At 42.2% G+C, this 13,099-nt stretch overlaps 1 protein-coding gene across 1 annotated transcript in view; it reads left to right on the forward strand.

Moving 5' to 3' along the window:
- LOC121005082 (cGMP-dependent protein kinase 2-like) overlaps positions 1-13,099 on the forward strand; it is a 318,727-nt gene that overhangs the window by 179,863 nt on the left and 125,765 nt on the right. Inside the window, exons 12-13 of the mRNA XM_040437617.1 lie at positions 2,200-2,336; positions 4,519-4,608. Of these exons, the coding sequence (XP_040293551.1) occupies positions 2,200-2,336; positions 4,519-4,608 (227 nt within the window). The remainder of the gene's footprint in view (positions 1-2,199; positions 2,337-4,518; positions 4,609-13,099) is intronic.

A 13,099-nucleotide genomic window follows, 5' to 3' on the forward strand; every position in this document is an offset into this window, starting at 1 on the left:
GCACTTGTTGGCTGCTCTTCCTTCACTCTGCAGTCCAACTCATCCTAAACCACTTCAATTGTTAAGTTCAGGTGATTGTGGAGGCAATGTCATTTGACATAGCACTCCATTATTCTCTTTTTTTGGTCAAAAAGCACTCACGTAAACTGTGTTTGAGGTCATTGTCCTATTGACAAAACAAATGATGCCCTATTGACAATACAAATGATGGTGTTAAGCGCAAACCAGATGATATGGCATGTTGCTGCAGAATGCTGTGGTAGCCATGCTGGTTAAGTGTGCCTTGAATTTTTAATACATGACCAGTGCCATCTTCTAAGCACCTCCACACAATCCCACCTCCTCGTCCATGCTACGTGGTGGGAACCATGCAAATAGAAACCATCCACTCACGTTTTTTGTGTCTCACAACATTTTCTTGTTGTTGTTTCTTAGTAGTGGCTTCTTTGCAGCAATTCAGCACAAAAAGCCAGATTCTCGTAGTCTCCTCTGAACAGTAGATGTTCAGATGTGTCTGGTACTTGATATCTGTAAAGCATTTATGTAGGCTCTAATTTGAGGTACTGTTAATTGGTGGTTTCTGAGGTTGGTGACTATAATGAAGTTATTCTCTGCAGCAGAGATAACTCTTGGTCTTCATTTCCTGGAGCTGTCCTCATGAGAGCTTGTTTCATCATGGTGATTTTCCATTAAGGATACCTTTAAATTTCTGTAATTTTCCAGATTGACTTACTGTCATGTCTTAAAGGGATTCTGTCACCAGGATTACTGAGCTGTTAACATGACCACATCAGTCTTCACGATTTATATTACAATATACTAGTATTACTGCCCTGTGTCTTGTAATTTGTCTGTAAAATCACTTTTATGAATATGCAAATTACCTAAATAAGTAGCCCAAGGGGCTGTCCCTCTGTCCGTTAGAGCCCAGCCGCACCCCTTCCCCTTGAGCCCAGCACCGCACCACTGCTAATTTATTCACTCCTCATCGCCGACCTCATATGCCTGGTGCGCCGTAATCCCGTGCATGCGCTGTGGAAAGACCAGTCAGTGCATGTGAAATGTGTTCTGTTAAGGCAAATGCCAGGACACCGCATGGGCGCTGACAAGTCTTTCCACGGCGCATGCGCGAGATTACAGCGCACCAGGCATATGAGGTCGGCGATGAGGAGTGAAAAAATTAGCAGTGGGGAGGTGCTGGGCTCAAGGAGAAGGGGTGCGGCTGGGCTCCAACGGACAGAGGAACAGCCCCTTGGGCTCCTTATTTAGGTAATTTCCATATTAATAAAAGCGATTTTATAGACCAATTACAAGACACAGGGCAGTAATACTAGTACAGGTAAATGAACTTTGCATGATATTCTAATTTTTCGAGTTTTACCTGTATATTGTAATATAAAACACGGAGACTGATGTGGTCATGTTAACAGCTCAGTAAGTGAAATCCTGGTGACAGAATCCCTTTAAAGGGAACCTGTCATCTACTTTATGCTGACCTCACTGAGGGCAGCATAAAATTGTGACAGAAATGCTGATTTCAGCGGTGTGTCACTCATGATCTAAAAGGAAGTGGTTGCTGAGAACCAGCATCATAATCATTGCAGCCCAGGCCTTGAAAATCTACCTGAGAAGAGTCCTGGTTATTCATAATCTCCTGCTCTCCACCACCTGCTGATGATTGGCAGTTCTCTCCTAGAGAGAGAGGGAGAAAACTAGGTAGAAGACTGTCAATCATCAGCAGGTGGGCGGGCGAGCAGGAATTCATGAATAACCATGACTCTTCTACTATGCATCAATCCTACCTCTGCACAACACAACTGATGGTCTCAAACACCTTATAAAGGCAAGAAATTCCAATAATTACATTTTGACAAGGCATGCTTGTTAATTAAAAACCATTCCAGGCAACTACCTCATTCTCGTGAAGAGAATGGCAAGAGTGAGGAAATTGTCATCAAAGCAAAAGAAGGATACATTGAGAAATCTAAAATCTAAAACATATTCATGCTTGTTTAACAGTTGTTTGTTTACTGCCTAATTCCATATGTCTTCCTTCATAATTTTCATGTCATCAATATGAATCTACAATGTAGAAAAAAATATGGAATAAAAAGGTGTGTCCAAACTTTTAACTGGTGCTGTATACCTAAAAACTTGGTATGTATAACACAATCCTCAACATGTTTGGTTCACTTTCAGGTGAAATTAAAGGATGAAGATTTGACTTTTGCACTAAAGTGCATTAAGAAAAAGCACATTGTGGATACACATCAACAAGAACATGTGTACTGGGAGAAGAATATATTGCAGCAGATCAACTGCTCTTTCATCATCAGGTAAAATAGGGATTAGCAGAGTTTTTATTTCTCCAGGAAAATTATGGAATACTTTCCAATGTGATGCATTTTAATACATTTTGCCAATATGAGCGTCAGTGTGGAGCTACGTTAACTAGATATAATGGTTATGGAGAAATGAAGCTAGATAGTTTTATTTCCTGGCATAAAACCATTAAAAGGGTTGTCCCACAAAAGATATTCTACAGTTTTCAAACCAGCACCTGGATGTGGATACTTTTGTAATTGCATGTTATTAAAAATAAAATTTTGTATAGCCACTGAGTTATTCAATAAAATACATCTCTATAGCGCCACCTGCTGTTTGTTCTTTTTCTTATTTCTTTGTCCGGCTCACTGAGAAGGCCACACATGCTCAGTTTCATCTTTCAATTGCCTCCTGAGCTGTGACAATGAGAGAACTCCAGCAGAATAGACCCCCCTTCCCTGAGCTGTAGCAGAAAAGACACTCCACTTAAGCTGCCAGCTTGATATAACTCTAGCAGAGCAATGAATGGGGAAATATCTGGATCTATGTGAGGTACAGGTCTGGTTCTAGCTTTGTTAGGAAGAGACTGTCATGTACTATATGATGTCTGATTTTCATTTTTTACAATAATCATGGGATAACCCCTTTGAGAAAGGTCTCATCTTGACCAGTGTTTATAAATGAGTGCGCTTTGAGACTCTAATAGCATTTTCTAATAACGATGTCACCTTTTGTTCTGTATATGTTTTACTTTTCATATGTATCAAAGATAAGCAGCCTAATTCTAATTTATTCATTTTTGTTTTTTCCTCCCTACCTTCCAAGGGCAATAATTTTGTTACTTTTCTATCTACAAAGCTGTATGAACGCTTCTTTTTGGTGAGACAATTTGTGTTTTTAAATAGCATTTAAAACCACAACTTGTATTGAACAATGGGAAAGAATTTTTATGGGGTGAAAAAAAATTATTATAAATTCCGCCACTGCTTCTACAGAGTTCACCATTCTTTAAAAAATGGCATGGTGACCTTATTATGTAGGATGGTACAATTACTGTAATAGAATTTTTTTTTTATATATATATTTTTACTGCATTTAAAAAAATAAAAACCTTTGAAAAACTTATATATATTGTTTTTGCATCACCAATAACTTTTTTATAGTCCGTCTATGTAGCTTTATGAGGCCTTGCTTTTTGCTTTTTTTCTTAATGGCTTTCACTGTACACAATAAATACTTTTATATTTAAATAGTTTGGACATTTTTGGATGTTGTGATACAAAATGTTTTCTATTTTATTTTTATATGTAAAATTGAGAAAGGATTAGAATTTTTAATTCTTTTGCTTTTTCTAATATTTTTTAAAAACAATTCATAACTTTCTTTTAATTAGTTTTTTAGTCCTTCTAGGGGACTTAAACATGCAATCATTCAATTGCTTATACCTTAGACTTCCATAGTATACTATGGCAGTCTATAGGATTTCTACATGCTGCAGGCAGGGCTTAATAGGCAGTTTACCATGACAGGCCTGGGAGGCCATACCAGCCAATCAGCATCCCATAAATTCACTATAATAGTGTTGATTGTGGTAAGAGGGACCCTGTTCCCTCTGTCCACCTTCTTAGGTGCCATGGTTACTATTGACCACGGTATCATAGGGTTTAAATGGCTGGCATAATAGTTACTATATCTCCCTATCTCAGTCTGCGGCTAGGTGTCAGCTGTATTACACAAGCATATTTTTGTGGAGCGCCAGGAAGGGGTTCAATTTAAATAAACACAGAGAAGAGATTATCTTGATGAGACATAAGGGTATTATACCATGTCTGGATAAATCAGTGATGCAATCATAATGTACTGTTTCTACTCTTCCATTTGTATGAGTTGTGATTTTATGCGGATGATCAGGCTGTCAAACAATAAAAGAATTGTCAAATGTTATTTTCCCAGATGTAGGCATTGTTAGTCTTCTCCTGGATAGAACTATTCCATATCAGCCCATTCAGGTGCTCTTACTAATAGACATCCTCAATATTGATAGCTTTCTATAGTACATATACAATATGGCTTGTGAATATAACAGACACAGTGCGCTATTAATAGTTTGAAACAGTGCTATGCATTGCTGATCTAGTTACTTGGCAGCTTGATTTCAGTGACAGATGTTGGATGTTTCTCCTTGCTTTGTAGGCTCTACAGAACTTTCAGGGATGCCAAATATGTCTACATGCTCCTGGAGGTGTGTCTTGGTGGTGAGCTCTGGACTATCCTCAGAGACACGTGAGTTGTGTAAAGGAGTTAATATTTGTAAGGTTTTCTATTTTTAGAGATTTTATAAGCTGGATCATCAAATATCCCATGCTTTTGTCATCAGTCCATGAGAAAACAGTCTTAATCTGAAGTGTGCTTAGAGGTGCACTGGAGTAAGATACGCCAAAAGCCTCATAATAACATTAGACACACCTTCTAGTAGTCAGTGACCCAGAAAACTAAACCTAAAGCATCAATAAGCTAGTGTAGATTTGTACTACAATTTACACCAGTTCTGCAGCTCCACTCCTATTGGGAGCAGCATAAAGTCCTAATAAGTCAATCATTTTTGTAAAAAATTGGCATGCTTCAAAATTTTCTACTTTTTTAAGCCAGAAAACTAGTACAAATCACATACTAATTTCTTTATGTTAGCGAAACAGAATACCTGAATGTGTCATCATAATTTTTTTGTGCCGGTTAAAACTAGATAGTGACACATATCCTTTTTTATCAGTTTTTATTTTCTAATTGAAGATTTTTTATTACATTTCCAGGACATCTGCCATTTTGCCTGTGCTGTTGTTAACAGCATTTAGCGATATGGTGAACTTACACGTGCCGAGGAGCAGCCGATTATCAGGAAGGAAGCGTTCCTTTCTGACAGCTGGCTGTTCATTCAGTGGAGGTGAAGAGATACATTCACATGCAGTAATCACATCCACAGTATGAGCAGGAATGTTCATACCAGATAATCTACTGAACTATTGGGGCATGTAAACCCACCAATATGCTATTCAGCAGCCAGCATGGGCCATAGACACAATAGTCTGTAGGGGACCTTATTGACCTCTATGGGAAAGTTTTCTAGGCATGCTCTGTGACCTGTGCCGAGGTCATTGTACAAGAAAAGAATTGATAAGCTTTGACAATCACCTACTGTGAATTGTGGGTCCTATGTTAGCTATATACAGGTGATATATGTCACCCTGAAAGTGTCTGTCATAATGATATGACTGCTGAAGCGTGGGCTATACAGACCAAGAAGTGGCACCAATTATAAGGCTTAGCTACCAGTCCCTTTAAAAAGAGCTTGTCTGGGAGGCGTGGCTAGCTCATGGCAGAGTAGGAAGCTGTGTTCAGGAACTCCTGCACCCCTCAGCTAATTACCGCCAATACAGGCACCTTATACCCACTGAACCAGGGTGATAGCCCTCCAGAGGAAGGCTACTGATGCTGGAGCAGACCTGGAACGTCATTCCAAGATGGTGCCAGACACAGCCTCCTTGTGTGCCAGTTCTTCAGCAGCTGCCCAGATAGCGATCCATCCGTCTCTTCAGGAGATCAATGCACTCCATCAGGTCAGACAATATCCCCTACGGACCCCAGCCTTAGTGGAGGGTTTGAGGCAGGTCCTAGCCTCTCTCTTGTGGTGACTGCCCTGAATAGCCCTCAGTGCAACACATTGCAGCCCAGTCGCAATCCTGGGGTTCCTCCTCCCTGGGCTCCTTGCCTGCTTACCCACCAGTGAAAAAGAAAAGTCAATAGAGAGATGAGAAGGCATGGAATTGGAAAACGTACATCAGAATTGAAATGGATGCTCTATTCCAGTGTTTAGAGGCCTCCCACAAAAAATGTATTTATCATATTGGCAGCAGAGTTGCTAAACTAGAGGACACCCATGTAAAACTGCACAGGTCTCTAGAGGCTCAGGCATGTATACTCCCTGCTCATTTGTGACAAATATCTGAGCTCTAGAACCATTTGGATGATATAGAAAATAGAAATATGAGAAACAGTCTCGTATTAGAGACTTAAGCGAAGAAGTAGAAACATCTCCTGGTAAAAAGATTGGGATTGACCGTATACACCGCTCTCTGGGCCCCAAGCCATCCGATACAGCACTTCCTAGGAATGCCATTTATAGGATCCATTTCTTTAAGGAAAAGGACACTATCCTGACAAATATTAGAGGGTCTGCCCCTCTGACTTAACGCGATGCTCCATTGCTTATTCTCCTAGACCTGGCCAGAAGGACTTTTCTTCTACGGAAAGCTTTGAAGCCACTTCTGTCCGTACTTAGGGACAAAAACATATTGTACAGGTGGGGTTTCCCCTTCTAAAGACTCAAAACAAGAAAACGTCACCTGCAAAACAGCATCATCTACACCTTCACTCCTCCCCATAATTCACAATTTAATCATACTAGCAGACTTCTGGTATTTGTAGCCTCTCAGTGTTGCATATATTGTAGTGTGGTTTTTCAATCCATACTCACAGACATCTGGTACTTCATCTTTCCTTTATTCAATATATCCAAAATCATACACTGTCATTATGAGCATACACCATGAGGGACACTGAGATATATATCCCTCCATTCTCCTACCCTTTGCACATCGTTTCGGGAGACCATGCCCCCTCACTCATGTATGAGGGAGGAAGAGAAGGTGAGAAATTTATAGCAAATCAATAGTAATAATCAATATCATACATAAAAACATTTATATAACATCATTACATCACCACAATTACCCCATTATTCAGAGGCGATAGAGAAAATAGGGTGGGTTCACATCATATTTTTCTCATCCGTTTAAAGTACACAAAAACATATACGTTAAACAAATGCTTCAGACTGATGCCATATAGTGGCATCCTTTCACGGTTCCAAATTATATATATATATTTTTTGGGGGGGTTGTTGAATTTAATTAAACCAGCATATAGGTGATCAATACACAAATACATAGGGTAGTGCACCAAATTATCTGTGAGTGATAATGAATTTAGGCTTAATTTCTCCACAGGGTGTAAATTTTTTAGGGGGGTTGTTAAATATATTTAAAACAGCATATATGTGATTACTACACCAATACACAGGGTAGAGCACAAAATTATCTGTAAGTGGTAACGAATTTAGGCCTAAATCAATTTCTGTTTATTTCTGTCTCCACACATTTCCAATCAAATTTTTTTTTTTTCGGGGGTTGGGTTGTTGAAATGATTAAAACCAAATAAATATGTGATTACTACACCAATGCACAGTGTAGAGAGAGGCCCAAATATTTTAGGGCTACCGAAGGGTTCCAAATAAAAGTCCAAGAGTCAGAATGTGGGTGGTAGCAGCACCAGCTGTCCAGCCAGAAGTAGTAGTAGGCTGCAGTTGTCCCTGCTGGCTTCAAAAAGGCGCAACATTATCTTTGAGGAGAAAGAGGATGAGATTGTGCATTGGATGGCTCACTCCTCCTCTCAGCCACAGCAAGATGACATGGAGATGACTTCAGAGTCTGACACCGTGATGTGGAGCCAGAGGTCACAGCATTCCTCCTGCTTCTCCTCCTTGCAGTGGCGGATTATTATAGGGTCGTTCCCTGGGGCGGGGCACAGAAGCGAATAGGCCCCGCCGCCGATCACCGCCATAGGCTTCAGGCCTATGCGGTAGTGAAATCCCGACGCAGGCGTGCGTGATGACGTCATCACGCGCCTGTGTCCAGAGGGACGCAGCACAATGAAGAATGCACGCCTGCCTCACCATGCCGGACACAGGTAAGTAAATCAGCAGTGTGGTAGCAAATCAGTTCGGGGGGCAGATTATTAAATAGGGGCAAATCACTTCATGTGGGGCAGATTATTACTTGGGGGGAAATTACTTAATGGGGGGCAGTGTGGGGGCAAATCACTTCAGGGGGTGCAGTGTGGGGGCAAATTCTTCATGGTGGGCAGAGTGGGGCCAAATTACTTCAGGGGGTGCAGCGTGGGGGCAAATTACTTTATGGGCACCAGTGTGGGGGCAAACTATTTCATGGGAGTGCAGTGTGGGGGAAAATTACTTCATGGGGCAGTGTGGGGGCAAATTATTTCATGGGGGACAGTGTGGGGGCAAATTACTTCATGGGAGTGCAGTGTGGTGGAAAATTATTTTATGGGAGTGCAGTGGGAGGGAAAATTATTTCATGCGAGTGCAGTATGGGGGCAAATTACTTCATAGGGCAGTGTGGGGGAAATTACTATATGGGGCAGTGAGGGGTAAATTACTATATGGGGCAGTGTGGGGGAAATTACTATATGGGGCAGTGTGGGGGAAATTACTATATGGGGCAGTGTGGGGGAAATTACTATATGGGGTAGTGTGGGGAAAATTACTATATGGGGTAGTGTGGGGGAAATTACTATATGGGGCAGTGGGGGGGAAATTACTATATGGGGGTAGTGTGGGGGAAATTTCTATATGAGGGCAGTGTGGGGGAAATTACTATATGGGGCAGTGTGGGTGAAATTACTATATGGGAGTAGTGTGGGGGAAATTACTATATGGGGCAGTGTGGGGGAAATTACTATATGGGGGCAGTGTGGAGGAAATTACTATATGGGGGTAGTGTGGGGGAAATTACTATATGGGGTAGTGTGGGGGCGTTTCTATTAGGGGACATTATTTTTGGGGACACTACACAAGCATTATTACTTGGGGCACAATATAGGGTGTTATTATTACTAGGGGCACTCTAGGGGACATTATAATTGCTGTAGACACTATAGGGACCTTTGGGCTAATTTATCATGCTGGTGTAAAGTAGAACTGGGTTAGTTAGCCATAGCAACAGATTTAACCTTTTATTTTTCACAGTTCCTTTAGAAAATTAAAGGTGGAATATGATTGATTGCTATGGGCGCCTAAGCCAGTTGTACTTTACACCAGTTTGATAAATGACCCCAATAATGAGAAATCTAACGTGTCTGTGTAACAAACTCTGTAGAGACGAGATGAAAGAATTTGTCATGGAGGTCTGCGTCAAACGGAGGAGAAGAGGAAAGAGAAGTTCTACATGACAGGAGATGTCACTGGATGTAACAGGTATGTGATGTTGTATTCCCCTATATGTAGAGCTGGCTCACTACTGTGACTTGTGTCTCATCTTCTCCTCCAAGTCTTTTTTTTATCATAATCATATATATTTAAAATTTGGCAACTAAAATTTTAATTTGTCACCTGCAGTCCTATGTAACTGCCCAGATAACAGTGATAACTTTCTGTGTGCAGATAATGTAGTAGATGTTCCATGCAGTCCTATGTAACACCCCACATAACACAAATAGTTCACTGTGTTATGTGGGGTGTTACATAGGACTGCAGGTGACATCTATGAAATCTGTACTCATAGAGTTATGAGATGGTGGGGGTCTGACTCCTGGCACCCCCACCAATCAGCTGTTTGAGGAGACCGCGATGTTAAAGTGAGCTCCGCAGCCTCTTTGCTCCTTACCAAGCACAGCTCTGTCCATTTGATAGCACTGTGCTTGGTATTACAGATCAGACCCACTCACTCAGATGAGACAGAGCTGCACCTAGACCATGTGAACGATGTCATATAGCCTAGGAAGTGGCTTTGGCGCTTCCGAAGCACCGCAGCCTCTTTATACAGAAAAAAAAACAAAAACTAAAATGGAGGGGGAGGGGGAGGCCCGAGTTGGGTAGCCAGCCCATCATGCACTTAATTGGCCCCTGCCTCCTTGCAGCCCCAGAGAAGGCTTTCAGTGCAGTTCACTCAGTCTGCACTACCCCTTCCTACTGGGAAGCCTTTGTTTTTCCTGAGAAGTGGCAAGACAATACCACCACATTCTACTGCAGATCTCTCCTTCTCTCGATTCCTCTTGCAGAAGCCAGGCGTATCCACAGGCAGCATGGTGTCTTTTACATTGTCATCATCCTTTTCCACTTCTCTTGCTCAGACTCCTCCTCCGCTCCATCATCAGTTATTGATAATGGAATGCATGGCCAGAAAACAACTCTACACGCCCAGTAATCCGATGGTGCGCAAGCTTAATTCCCATCTGGCCAAGTTGCTGCTGGGGCAGTTGCTGCTATACCATAAGTCTGCTGCCTTGCGTGAGCTCAGCATCGCTAGAGATACCTAGCTGGCATTATTTCTCTCAAAAAGCCATCCCTGCTTTTTACTCTCAAGTGGCGGATAACATCAGCCGCCCCCTGTAATTCTTGCTATGTGGCAAGTTTCATGCCATTGTGAACACCTGGAGTAGATCTTATGGGCAGGGACCGTACATGTCTTTCATGGCCCACTGGGTCAATGTTTTTTCCATCAGCTGCGAGGCAGCAACTCAGCAACAAGGCCAGATCCTTTTGATACTATAAAGATTTAAAAATACCATCAAAACAAAAACAAAAAGGCTTAAAGTCTTTAAATCCCAAGTCAATGTTACACTTGGAGCGCTGCAGCTTCATCATGAGGTGGGTATTGTTCACACACCGTCCATGTAAAGTAGTAAAACTGTGCTGCTCCAGCAGTAAAAAAAGTAAAACTTTTCAGACACACAGAAAGTTCATTGGTGCTCTTAATCCCTATAATATTAAAGGAGACGCCCCAACATAGTGAAGTCCCGCAAGTCCTTTATCTTAAAATCATTTATTATACTCACAAATTCCATAAAATCTCAGTCATATAAAATAAGTGGCACTCCACTCGCCGATTGCCCAACCCGGGTTTCGCTCCACTTCATCAGGGGCATCTGCAAATCCTATTTGAATCAAGCAGCAAACATTCCGCTGGATGTCATCTCACTGACTCCAACTGGGCAAGGTGGTCAGTGACAATGGGCGCAACATCCTGGCCGCCCTGAACCTGGGCAAAATAACACATGCTCCCTGCATAGCACATATCATCAACCTAGTGGTGCAATGCTTTCGAAATAAGTACATTAGCTTGCACAAGCACTTCAGTCATTCTTACGTGCCGAGGCCTGGACTAGCAGCAATAGAATGGCCTGCCACTACACCGCTTAATCTGCGACATACCAACTCACTGGAATTCAACATTGCATATGCTTCAGCATCTGCAAGAGAGGTGGAAAGCCATGAATGATTTTCTCATGCACCAGACATCCTTAGCAGTAGGGAACATGTGTTGCTTCAAGGTCAGGTGTTGGCAGCTCATCCAAGATGCTTGTTGGGGGCTGAAGCCCTTTGAAGAGGCCACAGAATTTGTCAGCAGGGACAACTGCAGCATGAAGGGTGTCATCCCTCATATTTATTTTAGAACAGATACTGACGATCATGCAGCAGGGAACAGAGGCGAAAGAACAGCTAAGGCATCTTGCTGTTCACTTTATAGCTTTCGGGGACACACAAAAGGAAATCTGACATGGAGGAGGAGAAGGGTGAGGATCTGCCACTACAAGAGGTGGCGCAGGAGTCGGAGCTGGAGGAGCAAGAGGACAATGATGACGATGGCACTAGCCAGGACACCCAATTGTTTTAGTGATGGTGGAGCTGGAAAGAACAGGCTCCTTGGGCACGCTAGCAAGAATGGTGACCTGTATGCTCGCTTGCTTATGCAGTGACATGCATATAGTTGACATCAAGAAGTCTGATGATTACTGGATATCCATGCTTTTAGACCCCGCTATCAAGGCAAAATGGTGGAATGTTTTCTCGCCCCGCAGAAAGGGAGGACAAATTATGTTATTACCGGGAAACACTGTGTACATAGCTTGTTGCCACAAGCAGCAGAAGCCATAGCAGCAATTTCAGTCTCAGTCAGCAAGCCAAGAGCATCCTCCTCAAGACCTATGCTCAGACCTAACTAAACTCTGGCCAGCCTCTGGTGCAAACCTTGTTCCCTGACTCCATGGATTTCTGAAATGATGAGTGGGTTGGATGGTATGATACGCCCCCTAGAGGAAGCAAGGCGAAACGCGCGTCAGAGTTGGTTTGGTCACTCCTGGCCTCTGGTCTGTATTGCTCTCTTATGCTACTTTTTGCACTTATTTCTCAATTGATGATGGTTTTGTCCTTTCCAGGGTGTAAAGGGAGAATATTAATTACCAATATTTATGCAAATAACGATAATTAATATTCATAAATTGGAGGGGTCATCTAGTGATGACTCCGCCTATTTATACCTTTATATATTAATAGCACTGTACTAATTTGACTTTGCCTTATGCTAATCACTAAGCTAGCTGCAAGCGCCTAACTGAGCTAGCTACAGCTAATAACAACATGTTACACAGTAGGTACAAATAACACACAGTATTTATTAACCTACAGTTCACAACGTATGCAAAGCACTAACAATACAATACTAACAATACAGCACTAAATATACAGTACTAAACTACACTACACAATCCCAAGTTCCACCCACAAACTAACTATACAGTACACACACACACACACATACATTAGCAGCCCACCCAACCTGAACTAAAAACTATCCCTATGAAAGACGGGTTTTCAGTGGCGCTGCAAGGGTAAATGCAGGCCACAGACACAGGGTTACAGGGGTTAACCCAGTATAAGGAGCAGAGATGTCCCTATAGGGTTAGGGTAGGGTGTTGGTGATCCAGGGGTAAAGGGTAGGGGTACAGCAGACAGGGGAATAGTAGGGGTTAATTGTGACAAGAGTGCAGGTGGCAGGGATAAGGGTATATCAGGGAGAGTGGGCAGAGGTAGGGGTGATAGGGAAATGGTGGGGGTTAATGGTAGGAATATGGGCAGGTAGTG

Source organism: Bufo bufo, chromosome 6 (genome assembly GCF_905171765.1).
Source record: "Bufo bufo chromosome 6, aBufBuf1.1, whole genome shotgun sequence".
Classification (NCBI taxonomy): Eukaryota; Metazoa; Chordata; class Amphibia; order Anura; family Bufonidae; genus Bufo; species Bufo bufo.